The 23,510-nt window shown below is 40.2% G+C and overlaps 2 protein-coding genes across 4 annotated transcripts in view; one reads left to right on the forward strand and one right to left on the reverse strand.

Annotated features, from left to right (window-relative positions):
• LOC135245705 (uncharacterized) overlaps window positions 1–23,510 on the forward strand; it is a 492,416-nt gene that overhangs the window by 319,457 nt on the left and 149,449 nt on the right.
• Window positions 3,547–21,360, reverse strand: LOC135245723 (NACHT, LRR and PYD domains-containing protein 5-like). Of its 3 annotated transcripts, none has more exons than XM_064319024.1 (7): window positions 21,227–21,360; window positions 13,536–13,677; window positions 13,152–13,262; window positions 12,885–12,951; window positions 11,982–12,045; window positions 9,515–11,387; window positions 3,547–5,022 (listed from the first exon to the last, which is right to left on the reverse strand). In XM_064319024.1, the coding sequence occupies exons 2-7, from the start codon at window positions 13,592–13,594 to the stop codon at window positions 4,758–4,760; spliced, it is 2,439 nt and encodes an 812-aa protein (XP_064175094.1). In that variant the 5' UTR covers window positions 13,595–13,677; window positions 21,227–21,360; the 3' UTR covers window positions 3,547–4,757. The 3 variants fall into 3 exon arrangements, with proteins under 3 accessions (XP_064175094.1, XP_064175091.1, XP_064175093.1); XM_064319021.1 differs by having other exon boundaries at window positions 9,515–11,399; XM_064319023.1 differs by lacking the exon at window positions 21,227–21,360 and adding an exon at window positions 16,672–16,981 and having other exon boundaries at window positions 9,515–11,399.

Consider the following 23,510-nt stretch of genomic DNA (forward strand, 5'->3'; position numbering starts at 1 on the left):
TTTGGGGGCCCGCCTTTTCTTTTGGGAATGTTTGTGTTTTTTGGTATAAATGTCTGTTCGTAAATGTGAATGTAACATGCTGCGAGGGAAATGTCCCCATGGGGATAAAGAAGTTCTCTATGTATGTATGTACAATATGTTTTTTACATGTATTATTGTACGTTGCAAATATACAATCACTTGTACATTAGTCAAATTCAGTTCAGAAGCAAGTATAAACATATGTTTCTGGAGAAATATGTTCCTGTAGTGAGACGAGCAGTTTTCTACATGATTTCCATGTGTTCCAGAGGCAATAGGAAATTGTGACATTTTGATCGACACAACGTTTGCATGACATGTAATATGGTAAGGTTACAAAACACAGGGCCAAGTGACTTGAAAGAATTGAAGAAATACGGGGGTAGCTTTGTTTTGGGAAATAATGTATTAAATTTCGGTGAGGCAAGATAGCCTATATTGTTTGTAGTACCGTAACTTGGCGTCATTTTGATATCAATACTTTTGAGTAACTTGGCATTTTTGTACGTTGAAAACGTGTTTTTTATTTGCAAAGCGTTTTATTACGAGAGTGAGAAATGCGAAGTGACCCTGTAAGAAACGGTTGTGAATTATGGCTATCATTGTGTGAATTTGTACAGTCTGAAGAGCGTGTACGTTTAGCAGTTTCGGTTTCCTATATATGTAAAACAGTGGCTGTGACAAATGGTGCGGTGGCGTAATTGTGAACGCATCAGAAAAGGTTAAATATGGCAGGGTGTAGCTATGTAGGCTACTCACGGATTTGACGGGCATCCAACGAGCCTTGAATGACAAAAGAATCAGCAAGCCCGTAGAATTAGAGCTGCCTAGGTCGCAACTTGTGTACCCTTCTGCTCCGTAGTCTGTTATTTCGTGAAGATGCACTTTTAGTGTTTGTAAGGTTTATAAGGCATTTTGATAGGCTTATCTGCAGGTAGGAATCCTCTTTGCTGTTTTGTTAAGCTAGAACCGGAAAAGTTGATAGTGGAGAATAGGAGCAGACGCATATGTTCCAGCAGGCTTTGCATATGAGAAAATAACAAGTGTGAGATAAATTAGGCGAAATGATGAAATTGCGTAGTTGAAACAACATGGTTTTTTTTTAGCAGAATGGGCATGTAGGTGAAGGTTGACATGATCACAGACTATAGTGCGAAGTAAATGAAGTGACCATGAGTGAACTTAGTTTCCTTATCAAACGGTTGTATATAACAGTCTGTATTTAACGTTCGTTGTTGAAGTGGAGGGTTAAATAACGTGTGCAATCTATCGCACGAATGTGTTTTTCTCATGTTCAGTGCTAGTAGTTATACATATGAGTGAATCATGATTTTAAATGTAATGTTTTAATGCGGAGTTGCAGAACGTACAGACGTAGTAATTGTTTGTAGCCTATGTGGCTAGATAGAGAACAGGGCGAGGTAACATGAATGTAGAAACGTGGCGTTTGCTGAGATGAAGGTTTTGTACGGTAGCTAACTGAACGTACAGACAGTAAGTCATAATGCATATGGCTTAGCAATATTGTAGCCGGTTAATAACTGAACGGTGAACGGCGGGTAGATATGGTGCATAAGCAATAATTGATAAGTAGTAGACAATAATTAGTGAGGGTCGAAGCAGGTTAAGGAAACGTGTTCCTAGCTGGGTTTGAAGATACGACCCCATGTTCCCAAGACTGTAACCTTGCCCACTAGGCCACAGGCAGACTAGCTATTTAGACTGCGGAGTTGCAGAACATACATACGTAGTAATTGTTTGTAGCCTATGTGGCTAGATAGAGAACAGGGCGAGGTAACATGAATGTACAAACGTGGCGTTTGCTGATAAGAAGGTTTTGTACGGTAGCCAAGTGAAGAAATGTAGTTAGTAGAAATGGCACAGCGGTGAACTGGTGTAACTTTTTAAAAAAAGGAATACATTTGCCGTCATGAAATGCCTGTGGGTGGCCGTGAGTGAGTTTTGGTAAAGGAAATATAACCGTAAGAAAACGTGTGTATAAAAGAGGAAATGGTCTGCCTGAGGGCGAGTCGTGATTCAAGCCTTAAGCTGGAGGTTTACCAGTCTGTGACTTCGTTGGTGCAGCACCATGCCATAGCTATGCAATGTGTGAAATATCATTAGCAAACCTGCCGGTGGTTTTAAAGAACACGGGCCAGTAAGCACAGATTAGCTCCCGTTGAATCCATATGGCTTAGCAATATTGTAGCCGGTTAATAACTGAACGTACAGACGGTAAATCATAATGCATATGGCGTAGCAATATTGTAGCCGGTTAATAACTGAACGGTGAACGGCGGGTAGATATGGTGCAAAAGCAATAATTGATAAGTAGTAGACAATAATTTGTGAGGGTCGAAGCAGGTTAAAGAAACATATCTGTAGCTGGGCTTGAACCTACGACCCTGCGTTCTCAAGACTGTAACCTTGCCCACTACGCCACAGGCGGACTAGCTATTTAACCTGCAAATGTTTCAGAGTAGAAAGGTATCGGTATTTTGCGTGTGTATGCGCATTTTTGATTGGGTCGTGTAGGTGAAGATTTGGCTGGTGTCAGTGAAATGTCCAATGGGGAGACATGTTGTTAGTGGGAAAGGCGGCAGGAAAAATAAGAATGAGAAGAAGAAAGAGAAGAAGAAGGAGAAAACGCAAAATCCCCTTAGTTTGGGGCTTTATTGTGTGGACATGTGAAGTTGTTTATGAGTTCTGTTTGTTGAAATGGGGTCAGAATGTACAGAATTTAATGTTTTTAAGGGCTGAGTGTCTGTGGCTGTTGTGGTTATTTCTGTTGGGAACCCTGAAAAGTGCCAAACTCTCGGTGCTGTATAGGTATGGGGCATGCCCCCGCCAAGGCGTAACTTGGCGGGATGGCATACCTGCCATCCCAATTTCATTAGAGTTCATAGCAGGTAGTGAATAATGGGGATGGAAGACTGCAATATATGACAGAAGTGAATCCAGAAATCGGTGAAAACCTGGCAAATGAAACTCAGAACAGCTCAATGTAAAGTTCTACATGTGGGAAATAAAAACATCAGGCTAGATTACTTAATGAGAGGAACGACATTGGAATGTGCTCATATTTGGGAGTAATAGTTTATCAAAAGGCACTGTGCTGTTGCAGTAAAGAAGCCAACAGGATGCTGGGATAGTAGTGAGTATAAATCAAGGCATCAGAGTGCGACCATTTTGGTTGCACATGCGACCAGAAATCTGTCAAGTGCGACTAAACATTTTCATTGGTCGCACCGGTGCGCCTGACATTTAGCAGGTCTGTCTCTGTGTGTGTGTAGCGTTATTTTTTCCCCCACCAGCATTCTGCGAAGACCCGCCCCTACTCTGCCTCTGATTGGCTCTGAGCCTGATATTCTTCGCTGAATGCGGGTGGGGAAAAAAATAAGGCATGTGTGTATTAGTGATGTGCGGATCGCAGTTATATCCGCGGGCACCACGGTTAATCTGCGGATCGGGTGGGCCGAGTCATAAAAATTAACATTCTGATTAATAGCGGATGGGTTACGGGTGGGTGAAATAATACATCATTAATGAGGAAAATATTAATTACATTCTCTAAAATGTGAACATATTTTAAGCTTCATTTTTCGTCAGGCGCGAATTAGCAGACTAGACTCTCGTTGCGCCAATTGCGGCGTCCATTTGTCTTAAGCAGCAATGGAGGCAAAAAAGATCAGAGAGAAAATTAAAAAAGGAGAATTAAAAAAAGGAAGGGCAGAAAAGTTCTGTGTGGGAGCGATTTAGTGAATGACGAGTCAAGTGCTGGGTATGTCATATGCAACAGCTGCGAAATAATGAGAAATAGCGGTAATGTGTGATCGGGTGCGGGTCTCTAAATCGGAGAAAATAATTTGTTCGGGTGGGTGGCGGGTGGATGATTGCGTACATGTGGATTCGGATGACGTCAGAGCCGATCCGCGCATCACTAGTGTGTGTGTGTGAAACCGCGCCCTGTACTCCTCCGGGAGCAGCGCACACTTTTATTTGAGTTATTTGAGTTTGATTTATTTATTTGAGTTTGTCAAGCACTTTAAACATCAGCACTTTTTAAGTTTATTTTTTAAACAATTGAGGTTATTGCCATTTCTTGTTTGTGCTGTGATTTAAATAAAGAGAAAACATTTATCTGCACCTTTATTCCTGTTTACAATCATTTACATGTGTTAAGAAATTACCAATGTGTATGGGAACTGACAAAAAAGGTAACACTTAAAATGTATTATTACGGTGCCAAAAGGCGCGGTGAAAAATTTTGGGTGCACCTAAATTACGTGCTGCTGCACCTAAATGAAAAAGTTAGGCGCACCAGTGCATCCAATGTAAAAAGTTAGTCTGGAGCCCTGTAAATCCAAGGAAGTTATACTTATTTTATACAATACCTTTGTCAGACCACACTTAGTGAACTGTGTGCAGTTCTGGGGACTGTACTACAAGAAAGATATAGAGGATCTGGAAAAGGTTGAAAGAAGGGAAACCAAATTGGTTCCTGGTATGAAAGATAAAAGTTTTGAGGAAAGACTTCAGATGCTTAACTTCTTCAAGCTTAGTAAAAGTAGACTCAGGGTTATTTGATTGAGTCTTTTAAATTCATAAAAAGGGATCAACAAAGTGAACTACAAGAGATTCTTCAGGTTCAGCTCTCTGTTCAACCCTATATTTCACTGCACAGATCCATAATCACTAATTCTATTTAGTTAAGGTCACACAGTACACAGCACTACTCACCCCAGTGTCTGTAGTTTACAGTTTGGACTCATCAGTCCAGCACAGAGCAGCTTCACTCCTGAATCTCCCAGGTTATTGTAGCTGAGGTCCAGTCTCTGTAGTTTACAGTTTGGACTCATCAGTCCAGCACAGAGCAGCTTCACTCCTGAATCTCCCAGGTTATTGTTGCTGAGGTCCAGATCTCTCAGGGGTGAGTTTGATGACTGGAGAGCAGAGGCCACAATTTCACAGGACTTCTCTGTGAGGTCACACCTGTTCAGTCTGCAAAAGAGAGTTGATATATTATTGTATTTTTAAACAGCGCAATATACTGTAAAATCTGATATGTGCATGTAACAGTAATCGCGAGTGATGAAGAGTGATATTGAGGATTTTCAGTTTGTGATGCTCTGAGGAAGTTCTTTGCTACACTCTCCAACTGCAGCACTTTAGGCCTGAGAATTAGACGTCCTGTTGGACAGAACTCTGACAGTTCTACAGATGAAATTCTTACCCAAATGGCCCCCTTTCTTCTGGCATTTGGCACAGATACAACCAAAAGTAAAGATGCAAGAAATAACTCAGAAATAAAATCTCTCAGAGTGGATAGTGAGTTAGGCTCTGCTTCTTTACTTTTGCTGGTAACTGTGACTAACTACCCACAGTATTGCAAGCCAACACACAGCCAGCACTATACAAAAGCCAGATTCACTTTAGAAACAAGAATGCAAAAAAGTGATCTGTTCACATATAACCAGGTACTGTAGTGCAGTCTGTCTGTTTTGCTGAGGTTATATATAACCATGTAGTGCAGTGCATCTGTTCTGCTGGTGTTACATATAACCAGGTAGTGAAACCAAAGCTATGTAGGAACTGTTAATGATCCCTTTGAGTTCCTTTTGTTGGAATAGTGATACATTTGATGGTGCTGTCCAAGGAGACACCATTTAACTTTTTCCAGGCTTTAGGAAACTTCAGAACCTTGTACAGGCCAGACTTTAGCCTGAGATAAGCCACAGAATTACCTCAAAAACAGGCACTTTAACAGTCCCCTGAGAAGACCTCACCCTGACACCCCTTATATCCTACAATTCCTCTACCTTCCTGTTTTCACTCTGTCTACAGGCACTATTGGATTCTGGGTCAGCCTACACCAGAATAAAGCAGAGACCAGGGTGGCACTACTGGCCTTGTAACATGGTGCATTTACTGCCTGACCTAATCTCACAATACAGTAACACAAACATTTCATTCATAACCACACTTGCCTCTCCCAAACCAAACCCAGCATTACATTAATCATAATGTTGAAAAAATATCTCATCTTCTTGAACAATGTAAGAGGGGTACAGACTGAGCAGGCTCTCTCTGGTCATCTCCCACTCACAAATTATCTATGCATGGACTAGGGATAAAAGGGGGATTCTTCCCCCCTTTTGAAAAACATGGATTTGATTCAATCAACATTCGTCCTTAACTGACTGACATTTAAAAGGAGGGATTCTTCTTTCTACACAAACACAGTTCGAACTACTTCACCAAACTGAGTTAGATAAGAATAAGTGTAACACTTGTGTTTACTTGTCCAAGTCAAAGTTAAGGACAAATGTTAGTTCAATAAAGACCATAGGGGTGTATGGCTAATCTGCAAAAAATCAGACCTTGTTATTCTACTAATAATGCGGCTGACCAAACTCAGCTAAAAATTGGATTAATTAATATCAGATCACTAGCCCCTAAGGCAACTCTTGTAAATGAATTAATTACTGATCACCAAGTTGAAATCTTATGCGTGACTGAAACTTGGCTTAAAACTGTATATTGTATATTGCCTTAAATGAATCCACCCCTCCTGGCTACAGCTATACTCACGTTCCCCGTCTGACGGGTCGTGGCGGTGGTGTTGCCGCTGTATATCATTAAAAAATTTTTTTGCTATTTTGAAATCCGGCTTCAAATGTAACTTTGTTGAAGTGCTTGTTCTCAGTTTTGCACATCCAGACAAAAAAGCAGTCCGTTTTATCCTTTTTTATCCCTTGTATACAGGCCACCAGGGCCATACAGTGGCTTTTTACTTGAGTTTGCTGATTTCCTTTCCAGCCTGGTTGTTAATTCAGATAAAGTAGTAATTGTAGGGGACTTCAATATTCACATGGATAGTGAAGGTGATCCTCTCAGATCAGCACTCTTGTCTATCACTGAATCTATTGGCTTCGATCAACATATACATCAGTCCACACATTCTCATAACTCTTGATCTGGTCTTAACTTAAGATACGGAAATAGCAAATATAGCAGTTGTGCCTAAAAACCCTGTGCTATCAGACCATTATTTAATTACTTTCCAACTTTCACAAGTCTGTCATGTGTCACCAGATCCTTCATTCTACCTTATCTGTAAGCTTTCCTCCAGGACTGCAAATGCTTTTATTAATGAGCTCCCAGGCTCATTTGTGCACTGTGGGGATTTTCTTGGCTCCCACCCTTTGATGACAAAATTATAAAAATCAGGGGCAAGATTCAAAGTTCTCCTACCACCCCTTATATAGGGTCTGCCCTTCCATCCGCTCAACGCATGGATGCAGAATCTTCAGAAGAATCTTCAGAAAGACAGGCGGCCTATCTGAACTCTTTTGCTCCAATAGATCTCATGGAGTTTAATGCCATAGTTAATACCTCAAAATCTTCTTCTTGTCTTCTAGACCCTATCCCTAAGAAGCTTTTCAAGGAGCTATTACCAGTGATTGGAACACCAATGTTACGTATTGTCAATGTGTCTTTAGCATCTGGACACATACCACAGACTCTTAAAATTGCAGCCATCAAACCCCTTCTTCACCTGGATGTGAATGACCTGTCTAACTACAGACTTATCTCGAACCATTTCAAAACAACTTGGTTCATTTTTGCACTCCAATCATATATTGAAAGTTTTTCAATCTGGTTTTAGACCCTCTCACAGCACTGAAATAGCCCTGGTCAAAGTACTCAATGACCTACCCCTCGCTTCCGACCATGGCTGCATCTCTGTACCTGTGCTTTTAGACTTAAGTGCGGTATTTGACACAGTTGATCACCTCATCCTTCTGGATAGACATGAAAATCTTGTAGGCCTCCTTGGACAGGCACTCTCTTGGTTCAGGGTTGCTTTTTATCACTTGAGAAACATCTCAAACATTCGGAAAATACTGTCCTTACATGATGCTAGTTCATGCTTTTGCTACTTCAAGAATAGATTACTGCAATGCTCTTTCGTCTGGATGTGCAAATTCCTCTCTGAAAGGGCTCCAACTAATTCAAAATGCAGCAGCTCGTATTCTCTCTAGAACAAGGAGATTCAAACACATCAGCCCAGTGTTAGCATTGCTTCACTGGTTGCCAGTTAAATTCCAAATAGACTATAAGATACTACTTCTTACCTTTAAAGCCTTACATGGGCTTGCCCCTTTGTACTTAAATGATTTACTTCTTCCTTATATTCCCTCACGAACGGTCTGTTCGCAGGGTGCAGGCCTCCTTGTTATTCCTAGAATATCTAAAAGTACCATAGGTGGTAGAGCCTTCTCCTATCGTGCTCCCCTCCTGTGGAATAAGTTGCCTGCCCATGTTCGGGGCGCAGACACTATCACCTTATTTAAAGCTAGGCTCAAAACATATATTTTTAGCCTCTCTTATATTTGAGGGGCAGGGGTGGGTGGCAGGCATAGCTATAGAGTCTCTGGCAGACTGAGCGGTTAGTGCTGTCACTGGATCATCATTGGTAGTGCTGTGCTAAGCTGAACCGGTCATGGTCTGGTGATGACTGTCTCAAGCCTGCCCTCATGGCTGCGTTGGCCCCTGCCTCTGTTTCCCTTAGCTATGCTGCCATAGCCTTATTCTGCCGGGGTTTTCCTTATCACACGTGGGCACCTCTGTTTCTAATCTACCATTTGAACCCCCTAACAATGTTTTTTTTCTCGTCTTTCCCAGCTCTGAGTCCGGTTCTGCTAGAGGTGTCTTCCTGTTATCAGTCAGGGAGTTTTTCCTTGCCACTGTTGCCCTAGGCTTACTCTTTAGGGGCCGGTTCTCTGTAAAGCTGCTTAGTGACAAAGCTCCTTTGTTAAAATACAAATTATAAAAAAATTGAAATAAAGTGTTGGTCTGTAAAGCAAAAGTGATCCTTTGATCTTGTGCCATTTGCCTTGCTTCTCAGCTCTGCCTTGGTCTCTTTTGATCAGTCTTGGATCTCTGGTCTTGATTCTTTAGCTGCTTATTTTACCATCCTGGGTCACAGTGGGACAGACAAGCTGTGGTTCTGCGGTCCCTTTCATTCATTTTTTTCACAATTATATTATTTATTTTCCATGTCTGTCTAATTTTGTGTAAAGGAAGTGAAGCTTGTATTTTTTTATTTGATGGGGAATATGTTCATCTTAATACTGTAACATATTATACCCTTCATTTAAATCTGCGAGTTGTATGTTTGGACCATTATTGATCCATCACATTGGTTTGCCTAACAAGCAATTCATGATGTATTTAATAACTGGTATCTTTAATGATAATATGTAAATTAAATCTAATAAAATACATTTTACATGTTGGATACATTTTTTACATTTGATGGTACTTCTGTATTCATTAAATGAGGGCACAATCTGTTAAAATAGCTTGACTCAAAAATCATAATTCTCACTTGCCTGACAATTTTATTATATTCTATTTTCACTTTAACTATGAATTGTTTATAAAAACATGCTGTCATTATCTACTTTAATTATTACACCATACTCACATGGCCTTCCTGCAGTTCCCGACTACTGGTAGCAGTCTCTGATAACCTGCTGCTGATGTGTTGTAGGTCTTCAAGTCAAACTCATCTAGGATCTTCTCTGACATCAGTAACACAAAGGCCAGGGCTGAACATTGGTGTGGTTCCAGCTTTTCATTAGAGAGTTTTCCTGATCTCTGGAACTTCTTGATTTCCTCCACTAGAGAGTTGTCATTCAGTTCATTGAGACAGTGGAACAGATTTATGGTCCTCTCTGCTGAAGATTCTTTTTTGATCCTCTCCTTTATATACAATACTGTTTTCTCAATGCTCTCTGATCTGCTTCCTGTCTGTGTCTGTGGATCTAAATGGTAAATGGTAAATGGACTGTATTTATATAGTGCTTTTATCCAATCTGGTACATGTGATCTGCTTCCTGTCTGTGTCAGTATTCCTCCTAATAGAGTCTGAATGGAGTCCAGAGAGAGGCCTAGAAGGAATCTGAGGAAAAGGTCCAGGTGTCCATTCTTACTCTCTAAGGCCTGATCCACTGCAGTCCTGTGTAACTCAGACAGCTGCACTCTGACTCTGCGTCTGCGAGGTTTTGATTGTTCTGCTCTGAGTACATTTCTGTTCTTATTCACACATGAATGAAACACAAACAAGGCAGCCAGATACTCCTGAATGCTCAGATGCACAAAGCAGTGGACCTTCTCCTCACCCAACCCACACTCCTCTTTAAAGATCTCTGTGCACACCCCAGAGTACACTGAAGCTTCACTGACATCAATGCCACTCTCTCTCAGGTCCTCTTCATAGAATATCAGATTGCCCCTTTCCAGCTGTAGTAAAGCCAGCTGCCCCAGTTTCAGGATGATTTCTGTATTTGATGCTGACATTTTCTTAGAGGTTGTCTCATTGGTGCCAGGATACTTCTCATTCTTCACATTAGTCTGAATGAGCAGGAAGTGTGTGTACATTTCAGTCAGAGTTTTGGGCAGGTCTCCACTCACTTTATCCAACATTGTCTCCAGAACAGTGGCAGAAATCCAGCAGAAGACTGGTATGTGACACATGATGTGCAGACTCCTGGATGACTTTACGTGTGAGATAATTCTGCTGGCCTTTATCTCATCTCTGATTCTCTTCCTAAAGTATTCCTCCTTCTGTGGATCCTTGAACCCGCGTACCTCTGTCACCTGGTGGACGCACTCAGGAGGGACCTGATTGGCTGCTGCTGGTCGGGAGGTGATCCAGAGGAGAGCAGAGGGAAGCAGATTCCCCAGAATGAGGTTGGTCAGCAGCACATCCACTGATGATGACTCTGTTATATCACAGCAGATCTTATTGCTTTGGAAATCTAGAGGAAGTCGACACTCATCCAGACCATCAAAGATGAACACAACTTTGACTTCATCATCTTCAAAACTTTTGATCTCTTTCAGTTGCGGAAAGTAGTGCTGCAGAAGTTCCATGAGGCTAAATTCTCCCTCCTTTTTCAGATTCAGATCTCGGAAAGGAAGAGTGAAAATGAAATCAATGTCCTGATTGGCTTTTCCATTTGCCCAGTCCAGAATGAACTTCTGCACAGAGACTGTTTTCCCAATGCCAGCGATGCCCTTTGTAAGCACAGTTCTGATGGGTTTCTCTTGTCCAGGTAAAGGCTTAAAGATGTCATTGCAGAGGATTGCAGTCTCCTGTGTGGTGTGTCTCTTGGATGCTGTCTCAATGTGTCTGACCTCGTGTTCATCATTGATCCCCCCACTTCCCCCCTCTGTGATGTAGAGCTCTGTATAGATCTCATTGAGGAGCGTTGGGTTGCCCTGCTTTGCTAAACCGTCAAATATGCATTCAAACTTCTTCTTCAGAGCAGTTTTCATTGCCTGCTGGGCTCTTTCTATGGATTTATCTGAGGAGAGGAAACATGAGAAACAATGTTTAAAATAACAGAACAGATAATAAAAAATACATATGCAGTCAATTTTCACAATGGTTTACACACATCTTAAGGTGTTACACACTTCTCACAGTGTGTTCTACACACAAAATGAAAACATATCAAACAATGAAAAAGGATTCAATTCCTTTATCACATTCAATTTATTAATTTTTCATAGTATGATGTGGTAAATATGGTCTTCATGGGTCATGTATTAATTTAATCATCTTATAATTTTTATGCTCAGTGCTCATTAATCCTGGATAAAAACTCAGACCAGATTTGAATCTCTTTCAGGGACATTTAATCTCATGTGCATTTGCTTGCCCCATAATCACTGCTGGATGCAATATTTTAATTTAAACACCTTTGTGTACATGTAGTGTGTGATGTTTTCTATATGCAAGACTGTTGATGTAAAACACTACTATGAAAGTGTAGATGCTATAAATCAACAAAACATTACAAAACAATGTACTCTGTTATATTTGATTGATAAGCTCATTTCAGCATTCAAATGGACACACAGTAGCAATGAGTGAAAACTCTTACTGTGCTGCTCATCTCTCTCCAGTGAGTCAGTGAGATCCTTCTGCTTCACAGGGCTGCTGGTCAGCTGTATTAGTGTGAAATAAACACATGAAGAGGTGTGCTGTATCAGTGTGAAATAAACACATGAAGAGGTGTGCTGTATCAGTGTGAAATAAACACATGAAGAGGTGTGCTGTATCAGTGTGAAATAAACACATGAAGAGGTGTGCTGTATCAGTGTGAAATAAACACATGAAGTGGTGTGCTGTATGAGAGCCATTGAAACAATCAGATTCTTGCAATATGTCTCATGTTTTCTCTTATAGGAAGGCCAGAATGGGGACAGATACTTTTAAACAGTATACATGCAGAAGGTCCAAAGCCTCAAGTTTGAAGTGCACCTTTTATCCCTGATTAATGCACAGTAAAATGTCCAGTTAATGTCCAGTGTTAATTCAACTCTTAACAGATAACATTTGGTCCCACATTGCAGAGTGGGATGAAACATTATCTGTTAAAAGATGAGTAAACACATTGAGAGTTGAATTAACACTGGACATTTTATTGTGTGGTTTTGTAGAGACACTACTTGTGATAAATCAAGAGTTCCCATAGAATAAATCAGTTTCTCAGTGCAATGCATTTGGAAAATTCTGACTATAAACTGCATGTTTCAAACACTGTTTGGAGTCTTACTCTGCCATTGTGTTTGGGTCCTAAAAAAGAATTTGGGTCTTTCTGTGAGCCCAGGAGGACCAGGTAGCACTCTACAAAATTAAAAAAACCTGATTACATATGCAGTCTTATCAATTAAAAGCTACTAATTCATTTTTTATCATGCGATCATATTCAAAGGAAATGCAGTTTACAGCACAAGACAATCACACGAGCAAATATTAAAATAGAAAAAAATATAAATAATACCTGTGTTGACAACAGTGTCTCTGAACTCCTCTCTACAATATGGTTGGACACCTGTGAGCAGTGGATCCTGTGAACAAATCATGAGACAAAGTTTACAGTTAAATTCACCCTCTTACTGCAGCGCTAACTCACAGCACATGTAGACAGAGCTTCCAGTTAAACTCATCCTCTTACTGCAGCTCTAACTCACAGCACATGGAGACAGAGCTTCCAGTTAAACTCATCCTCTTACTGCAAGTCTAGTTCAATACGAACGTGGTTCATTACCTTTGATCACCTGTGAACTCTCCACTGAAGTTGAATGGACGATTCATTGAATGGTCACTCTTCAAAGACAGACAGCTGGGAACAGGTGACCCAGCCCTCTCTACTCGAACCCTGTGAACAAAACATGGAGACAGAGCTTCCAGTTAAACTCAACCTCTTATTGCAGCTCTAAATCACAGCACATGGAGACAGAGCTTCCAGTTAAACTCATCCTCTTACTGGAGCTCTAACTCACAGCACATGGAGACAGAGCTTCCAGTTAAACTCATCCTCTTCCTGTAGCTCTAACTCACAGCACATGGAGACAGAGCTTCCAGTTAAACTCATCCTCTTACTGGAGCTCTAACTCACAGCACATTAACTCACTGATTCGTGCATTTTTACCTTTCTCTCGCAGGGCCGTGGTTTCCATCATCAGTCTCGGTCTCCTCTGAGGAACTCATTTCAGAAACAGCGCCCCCTGTCTCAGGACACCTGAACACACCAGATCAGATTCACAAGTGGGTTCTGACCCAAATTGGCAGACCTGTAAATACACACAAGAAGAACACGATAACGCACAGACATAACAATACACACAGACACACACATACATCAAATCTCATAGAACAGACAGGGACAAATCTGGAATTTAACTGACCCATAAACTTGTACAGCAATACAATTCCCTCCAAAATATTCTACACCCATGATAACAATTACTACGATCGTTGAATATAAAGAGTACCAGTGCTGAGGTATATTTTCATTGTCCAACACATGGAATATATTTAATGATATAATGGAAACTACCAAGCTAGCATTTGTCAGATGATACAACAATTTTACAAAAATTGTGCGTCACAATTATTGGCACCCCTGTATTTGGTACTGTGTGCACCCTCCCCTTGCAGGGATAATGGCACTGAGTCTTTTTACATAACGTCTTATAAGAGCAGAGAACACATTGGGAGGGATCTTAGACTCTTCTTCCACCCACAATATTTCCAGATCCTGATGTCTTTGTTGATCCGTGCTTATGGGCTGTGCTGTTCAATTGAGTCACAGGTTTTCAGGGAGTTTCAACAGTCTTTAGCCTGTTGTAGCATTTACACAGTGATGCTTCTGCATCATTAACCTTTTTATTTGTGGATTTTAACATGAATTTGGGGTCATTGTCTTGCTGAAAGATCCACTAGTTTCAGTCTGCTGGCAGAGGTAGTCAGGTTTAGGGCTAAATTGTCCTGGTACTTGGGTAGAGTTCACGATGCTGCTTTCCTTAACAAGGGCCCCAGGACCAGTGTGAGCAAAGTAGCCCCATAACATTAAAGATCCACCACCGTATTTTTATTTTCAGTATATGCATCCTTAAATCTATCCTACATCATATTCCTGGACATGGTTGTGAGGGGGGTTGGAGCCTCTCCCAGCATGCATTGGGCAGGAGGCAGGAAAAAACCCTGAACAGGTCACCACGCCATCACAGGGCATGCACACCATGCACTTACACACTCATACATTCAAGCAATTTAGTGCCTCCAATTAGCTTAACCTGCATGTCTTTGGACTGTGGGAGGAAACCCATGCAGACATGGGATGAGAATATGCAAACTCCACACACACCACCATGCACCAGCAGTTTTAAACTTCTTCATCATTGCCCTCGCAGTAGTACCTAGCATCTTCAGTTTATTTTTTGATCCATTGCCTGATTTTCAAAGGTCAGCAACCATTTTCATTTCGTTCGTCAGTTCTTTGTCTTTCTCTGTGGCAAAGATGAAAAATGGGTTTCACAAGCAGGTTCTCAGTTTAATCCTCCAGTGAAACAGGAAGCCATGGAAGGCCACAAGAGTTTCTCTTAATATTGATGTAGATTTAGTTTGATTTTATTTTATTTATAAGAATCTTTAGGGGTGCCAATTATTTTTATATATTTTTGGGAAATAACAACCCTACCTGAATCCAACCGTCACACTAGAGGGCACCAGTTCCTCCAATCTTAGTTTGTTTTCTGTGCCTGTTTAGTGCTAATTAAGGAGTTGTGTCACAAACATTTAATAGCCTGACCAGATTCACATTACAGGTATCTGTAACTGATTTATGATTAGTCAAAGAGCTAATTTAAGATCTAACTGCATTTTCACTCATCAAAAAACTTTTAATATCTCGAATTACATTTTGCTAGTAAGACTGAAGTTACTTTCACCATTCAGTTGTATGGGACCTCCAATTAAGATATCTACAATTCAGTTTTGACTATCAAAAACGTGAATTCCAGATACTGTATCGCCATTTCAATTATGACTAGTCATAACTCAAATAAGAGATATCTCCACTTAGCTCTGACTTATATCATAATTTCAGTTAAAGATATCTTTAATTCCTCGTGATTTAAGATATCAGGTAACGGGGGACCAGGACGCAAACGCAGAATGGGAAAAACACCAGGAACTCCAAAAAGGCAAATCCAATCAAAGACTTCACTCTCATACAGGTAACAGAAAACAGTGAACAAAAACAAGTGCCAGACAGGGCACTTTCAAAAACAAAAACAGCAGAATTTTCAACAAAAAAACCCCACAAGGAAACAGAACTCGGGCAGGGCAGAACTCACAGACAGAAACGCGGGCAGAAACAGACAGGCAGATACAGACGGGCAGAAACATTGTAGTTTTACCACGGCAGACTCACGTCAATAACATCCGCCGTCGCATAATTACGTGACCTAGTGTAGTAAGTGCAGTCGGATTCTCTTAGCACCGCGGTTGTCTTTTCCTAAGTCCTTTTGAATTCTCCTTCACATCTTTTCTTAACCTCATGACGCTTTCCACCGAGGTCAAGGAAAAGTGGTTAGGAAACACATAGGACGTAATTCTTTGACTATTCTGACGCAGCCTATAGGCCTCAGAAGTCGTGTCGTCATTCCCTTCGGGTTCGTTAGCATTTTCGAGACTTCCGGTTCAAAAAATAGACGCCCCTTTGGGACAAATGAATGGCGATTATGACATTTGGAAGTTTTTTTGTATATGAAAAAATAATGCTTTTTACCCATTTTTTATCATCTAAAAAAATTCTGTCATTTAAAAAAGCCAACTGCTAACGCCTAAGTGGTTAGCCACCCGAGATGACCCGTCGCACAATGACATTACACACAGAGCTGTTTAGATTTTTTCGATACACGCGCGAAAACCGTTTTCTTCCCCTTGTTTTCCGTTAGTGTAATAAATTATACATTTTTCTATTTTTTACAGTTGTATATATCGTTGTAAATATCTTAATATAACTAGGCTACTTGCGCTTCACTAGCATTGCCAGGTAGCCGCAAGAGCTGTGACGTAAATAACATGCGCAGCAGTGTTAGCTTTTTGTTAGCAAAATAATTGTTTCGGTTGAAAAACGATCAGCGGATCTAGTGCCATTTAAGAGAGAAATGTGTTCGGATAAAAACGTCCAAGTTTTAAACGCCAGTTTAAATCACAGACTGTGACAGGGACGGTTATGAGAAAAGGCCTATTCGGACGCTGCCTTATCGTGCGCTTACCTGTAGGTGGACGCTTTTTCGCAATTTTCGCGTAATAATAGGCGCCTGCGTTCTTCCTTGTCCGTTCACCCGATATATAAGCAGCTTGAAACACAGCACAACTTGTCACAAACACATACATATAGCAATTGTAAGGTCAGCTAACCTTATTTTTTTCCTAGTGGGAAAACTAGAAGACCTTCGTCGGTTAGCCTAGTCAAAGATAGACGGACACCCCCAGTCAAAGCCTGCGAGAGTAGACCGTGAACTGTAGCGAGATCGTCATCCAGTGCCGAATTGCCCCATTTTATTCACTCGAACAGGGTAATGTTTATTAAAGTCGTCGTAATATGTTCATATATGTTTTGGATGGACATGAAATTTCACACAAAGGTAGTTTAATAACCCTAAATACCGGACACCTAGGCTACTTCCAACCCCCACGTCTTTTCGAAATTTTCAATAAAAAGGACGGGACCAACGCCGCAAGGGAGCGTGTCCGGGTTCTGGAGGGTGTCCGACTATGAGTAAAATGATATCATATTGGGATGGCAGGTATGCCATCCCGCCAAGTTACGCCTTGGCGGGGGCATGCCCCATACCTATACAGCACCGAGACTTTGGCACTTTTCAGGGTTCCCCACAGAAATAACCACAACAGCCACAGACACTCAGCCCTTAAAAACATTAAATTCTGTTCATTCTGACCCCATTTCAACAGACAGAATTCATAAACAACTTCACATGTCCACACAATAAAGCCCCAAACTAAGGGGATTTTGCGTTTTCTCCTTCTTCTTCTTCTACTTCTTCTTCTCTTTCTTCTTCTCATTCTTATTTTTCCTGCCGCCTATCCCACTAACAACATGTCTCCCCATTGGGCATTTCACTGACACCAGCCAAATCTGCACCTACACGACCCAATCAAAAACGCGCATACACACGCAAAATACCCATACATTTTTACTCTGAAACATTTCCCGTTCAAACAGCTAGTCCGCCTGTGGCCTAGTGGGTAAGGTTATATACAGTCTTGGGAACATGGGGTCGTAGGTTCAAACCCAGCTTGGAACACGTTTCTTTAACCTGCTTCAACCCTCACTAATAATTGTCTACTAGCCTACTTATCAATTATTGCTTTTGCACCATATTTACCCGCCGTTCACCTTTCAGTTATTAACCGGCTACAATATTGCTAAGCCACATGGATTCAACGGGAGCTCTTCTGTGCTTACTGGCCTGTGTTCTTTAAAACCACCGGCAGGTTTGCTAATGGTGCTGCACTAACGAAGTCACAGACTGGTAAACCTCCGGTATACGGCTTGAACCCCGACTCGCCCTCAGGCAGAAAATTTCCTCTTTTACACTAACGTTTCTTACGCCTATATTTGCTTTACCAAAACTCACCCACGACCACCCATATGCATTTCATCACGGCAAATGTATTCCTTTTATTAAAAAGTTACACCAGTTCACCACTGTGCCATTTCTACTAACTATATTTCTTCACTTGGCTACCGTACAAAACTTTAATATCAGCAAACGCCACGTTTCTATTTCTACATTCATGTTACCTCGCTCTGTTCTCTATCTTGCCACATACGCTACAAACAATTACTACTTCTCTACATTCTGCAACTCCGCAGTTTGAACAGCTAATCCGACCGTGGCCTAGTGGGTAAGGTTACAGGCTTGGGAACACTGGGTCGTATGTTCAAGCCCAGTTTGGAACACGTTTCTTTTACTTGCTTCGACCCTCACTAATAATTGTCTACTACTTCTTAATTATTGCTTTTGCACCATATCTACCCGCCGTTCACCGTTTAGTTATTAACCGGCTACAGTATTGCTAAGATATATGCATTATGACTTACCGTCTGTACGTTCAGTTATTGACCGGCTACAATATTGCTAAGCCATATGGACTCAACGGAAGCTCTTCTGTGCTTACTGGCTTGTGTTCTTCTTTAAAACCACCGACAGGTTCGCTAATGATATTTCACGCATTGCATAGCTATGGCATTAGCTAACGAAGTCACAGACTGGTAAACCTCACTCACTCACGGCCACCCATATGCATTTCATGACGCAAATGTATTCATTTTATTTAAAAGTTACACCAGTTCACCACTGTGCCATTTCTACTAACTATATTTCTTCACTTGGCTACCGTACAAAACTTTAATATCAGCAAACGCCACGTTTCTACATTCATGTTACCTCGTCCTGTTCTCTATCTAGCCACATAGGCTACACACAATTACTACGTATGTACGTTCTGCAGCTCCGCATTAAAACATTACATTTAAAATCATGATTCACTCATAAGTATAACTACTAGCACTGAACATGAGAAAAACACATTCGTGCAATAGATTATATTACAGTACAGGCAAATAATGAGTGCAATGTTATTTAACCCTCCACTTCAACAACTAACGTTCAATACCGACTGTTATATATACCATTTGATAAGGAATATAAGCTCGCTCATGGTCACTCCATTTACTTCGCACTATACTCCGTGATCATGTCAGCCTTCACCTACATGCCCATTCTGCTAAAAACATATTGTTTCAACTACGGAATTTCGTAATTTCATTTTAATTTCTCTCACACTGTTGTTTTCTCTCATATGCAAAGCCTGCTGGGACATATGCGTCTGCTCCTATTCTCCACTATCATGTTTTCCGGTTCTCGTTTAGCAAAACAGCGAAGAGGATTCCTACCTGCAGATAAGCCTATCAAAATGCCTTATAAACCTTACAAACACTAAAAGTGCATCTCCACGAAATAACAGACAATGAGGCAGGACAGAAGGATAAACCTTACAAACACTAAAAGTGCATCTCCACCAAATAACAGAAAACGGAGCAGGACAGAAGGCTACACAAGTTGCGACCTAGGGAGTTATAATTCTACGGGCGTGTTGATTATTTTGTCAGTCAAGGCTCGTTGGATGGACGTCAAATCCGTGAGTACATACCATATTCCATCTGCGTTCCTGATGCGTTTACGCTTACGCCACTGCATCCTTTCTCACAGCCACTGTTTTACATATATAGCAAACCGAAACTGCTGAACGGTACACGCTCATCAGACTGTACAGATTCACACAACGATAGCCATAATCCACAACCGTTTCTTGCAGGGTCGCATTTCTCACTCTCATAATAAAACGCTTTGCAAAAAGAACTGATATCTCATAAAAAACACGTTTTCAACGTACAAAAATGCCAAGTTACTAAAAAGTATTGATATCAAAATGACGCCAAGTTACGATACTACAAACAATATAGGCTATCTTGCCTCACCGAAATGACATAAGATGTATCTCAAAGCAATGCTACTCAATATTTCCTCAGTTCTTTCAAGTCACTTGGCCCTGTGTTTTCTAATCTTACCATTTCACAATGTCATGCAAACTTTCTGTCAGATCAAAGAGATAAATATTTCGAATTGCCTCATGGAACACATTGAACATTGAAATTAATGTATAAATTCATTAATGTACAGAACTGCTGCTGAGCAACGACAGGAAGCACATTTCTCCAGAAAACATGTTTATACTTGCTTCTGAACTGAATTTGAGTACATGTGCAAGTTATTGTATATTTGCTATGTACAATAAATACTGCATGTAAAACACATATTGTACATACATACATAGAGAACTTATTTATCCGCATGGGGACATTTCCCTGGCAACATCTTACATTCACATTCACGAACACACTTGTACCAAGAAACATACTATTATTCACGCAACAGAAAGCCTGGGCAGCGAAATACATAGGCCTACATACCAATACAAATTGGACATACACACACCTATTCAATCAATCTTGACTGTGAGAGAGCCATCCACACATATGTTTGGCCTGTCCATGTAGTGCATGCTTATACACAGGGCCAAGTGACTTGAAAGAACTGAGGAAATATTGAGTAGCATTGCTTTGAGATACATCTTATGTCATTTCGGTGAGGCAAGATAGCCTATATTGTTTGTAGTATCGTAACTTGGCGTCATTTTGATATCAATACTTTTTAGTAACTTGGCATTTTTGTACGTTGAAAACGTGTTTTTTATGAGATAGAGTAATCTCTGCCTAACACAATCACTCCACTGTATATTTTCCCTCAATATTGCAAACCACTTAATTTGTTTAGTAGGCTAATGGGAATGATTTCCTCTAAAACATGAAAAAAAAAGCAACAACCCCTTAATTGTTTAATTAAAAACAAAATCGGGGTTTATAGTGCAGTAAGTATAAAAATGTCAACAAGCGAAAAGTCCTGTGACGTCCGTCTCACTAGGCTACCTCATCACGTGGTAGAAGTGGTCATGGAATATCAAAAAACTGAAGTAAACTTTCTTTTAAAGGTTATTTTAAAATTTTCTTTATGGTCTAAACGGTATGTTTGGATTCCGTATGAGCTCTTAGCTTGTTAGGCTACGCATTAAACTCGCTATTTTATTGCCAGTTTTCCGTTTTTCTGAATTACGCGGGTTAATGTGATTATACCTGCAGATTCCCATTCCTCTCCGCAGCCCTTTACCTTCAGCTTCTCTTACCTCAGTTCCACTCCACAACAGACTGTTTACTCCGTTTTTTACATTTCATTTTATTCCTTCTTTCCTAGGATTTCTTTCTCCTCCGTTTTTAAAATGGCCGTTAAGCTTCCGTTTCTATTTTGGACCTTTGGACCTTTCCTTACTTACCTGTTTACTGGCTCAACTGAATGTTCGATGGGTGGAGTTTTATATATTTATACTTTTTATTAGCTGCATCAGTGATGGTATTTAATAAGTTATGCAGAATAAACAAATATTTCATCCATGTAGATCTTTGCCAAATTTTAGCACATACAGTGAGCACCATAATTCATTGGATAGTGACACTTTTTTTTGTTATTTTGGTTCTGTTCTCTAGCACTTTGAGTTTGAAAGGATACAATGACAATGAGGTTGAAGGTTGAAGACTGTCAGCTTTAATTTGAGGGTATTTCCATCCATATCGGATGAACAGTTTAGTAATGACAGCACCTTTTGTACATGGTCCCCCCATTTTAAGGTAGTGCACCTATTTGTTGAATTGGCTTCACAGATGTGTTTTCAGGCAGGTGTATTCATTTGTGTCGTTAGTGAATGCAGAAGAGAGCTGTTGATGTCTATTCTTTATTCTAGACTTTGCAATTGCCTTTGGAGATTGTTGTTGGGGTGTGACAACATGAGGAAGACAGCAGTGTCGATGCAAATTAAGCTGGCCATCATAAACTCAGAAATGAAACTCAATCAATCAGGGACATTGCATGGGCATGCCCAAGTCAACAGTTTGTTTTTAAGTTTGTGTAATTTTTGGTATTTTGTCTGTACATTTTCTTGTGCCTTCCCCAATCAACTGTTTCTTTTTTTCTCTTTTTTTTGTTGACAATTTTTAAGGTTATTTGCCCTTCGTATACTCATCAAATGTGTTTGTGAAGTATTAAAATAAAATAATAAAAAACTAACGAGAGCTGACTTTCCACGATACCTGCTCTTACCAGTTCCACTTCATTTTATTCAAAATGCGCCACAAGACATTTTATTTTATTTGCATTTCAGGGCTGAAATGTGAGATCTGACCCACAGTCTCTTTCTCGAGTCGGGAGTATCTGGAGACCAGAGTACGGGGCGTGTCAAAAGCAAAATGGACGACGGGCCAAAAGCAGGTTTCTATTGGTCGATGATTCGGCGAGTCACATATATTATCCAATCAAAAGCATGATCCAAAGGCGTAGATGTATCACGATTGTTTTGACGTTTCTGAGACAGCATATCTGTTTTTGTTGCCGGTCCTGGAGGTGAATAATAGGCGCGTATGCATATGTCGGTGCGTAAATTATGCGCTTTCTTTGTCTTTGTCTAAACTACGTAGCCAAATAATATGCAGTAAAGTCATGTTTGGTGTTGTTGGAGAGCTAATATCATGAGCAGTTAGATGGTCTCATTCTATGTTGAGAATGTTGTCATTGAAAGTTTATGTGTTACATGAAAGTGAAACGCCAATCACAGAAATTTAGCTATTCAGCTGTTACACCTGAAATCGTGAAAATGGCGACACTATGTTTGAACAATTGTCTGCATCCAGTGCTTTGGGTGCTGTTTGGAATAAAATTATTATTATTATTCACAAATATGATTTTTACATTGTAAAATAAATAGTACTATTGTGCTAAACTTTATGCAACCCACGGACATACAGTACATTAATTGGGAAAACATATGTCTGGATAGTTTTGTAAGATTAAAAAATGTTTTAATAGGGCAACATATTTGCCATTATATGTATTTATTTATTCACCGCCCCACCCCTTTTTTATATCAAAAGTATTGATGCCAATACTTTTAAAGGCCTAGATTTTGCAAGTTTTAATTATAGGCTTATAGACAGTGCTTTGTATGGGTGAGTATCTTGGCATTTTTGTACATTGAAAACGTGTTTTTGTTGAGATATTTCATTATGTACTGTGTTTTCTATGAGTAACTGATAATAATAATAATAATAATGCATATAAATGTATGTACCATAATTAAATCTGGAGAGAGACATGTATACACATGCATACAGTTGAGGCCAAAAGCTTACATACACCTAGGCTAAAGATATTCAAACTCAGTCTTTCATAACTCTGCACATTTCATGTTGCCATACATTTAGTTTGGCAAGTTAATTGAGGCATCTGCTTTGTTCACATCAGAGGTAATTTTAAAACAATCGATTAGAGACATATTTATTTCAGCTTTAATTCACTATATCAGAATTCCAGTGGGTCAAAAGTTTACATACACCTAGTTTAGTGTGTCTTTAAACAGTCTG

Source organism: Anguilla rostrata, chromosome 19 (genome assembly GCF_018555375.3).
Source record: "Anguilla rostrata isolate EN2019 chromosome 19, ASM1855537v3, whole genome shotgun sequence".
Taxonomy (NCBI): Eukaryota; Metazoa; Chordata; class Actinopteri; order Anguilliformes; family Anguillidae; genus Anguilla; species Anguilla rostrata.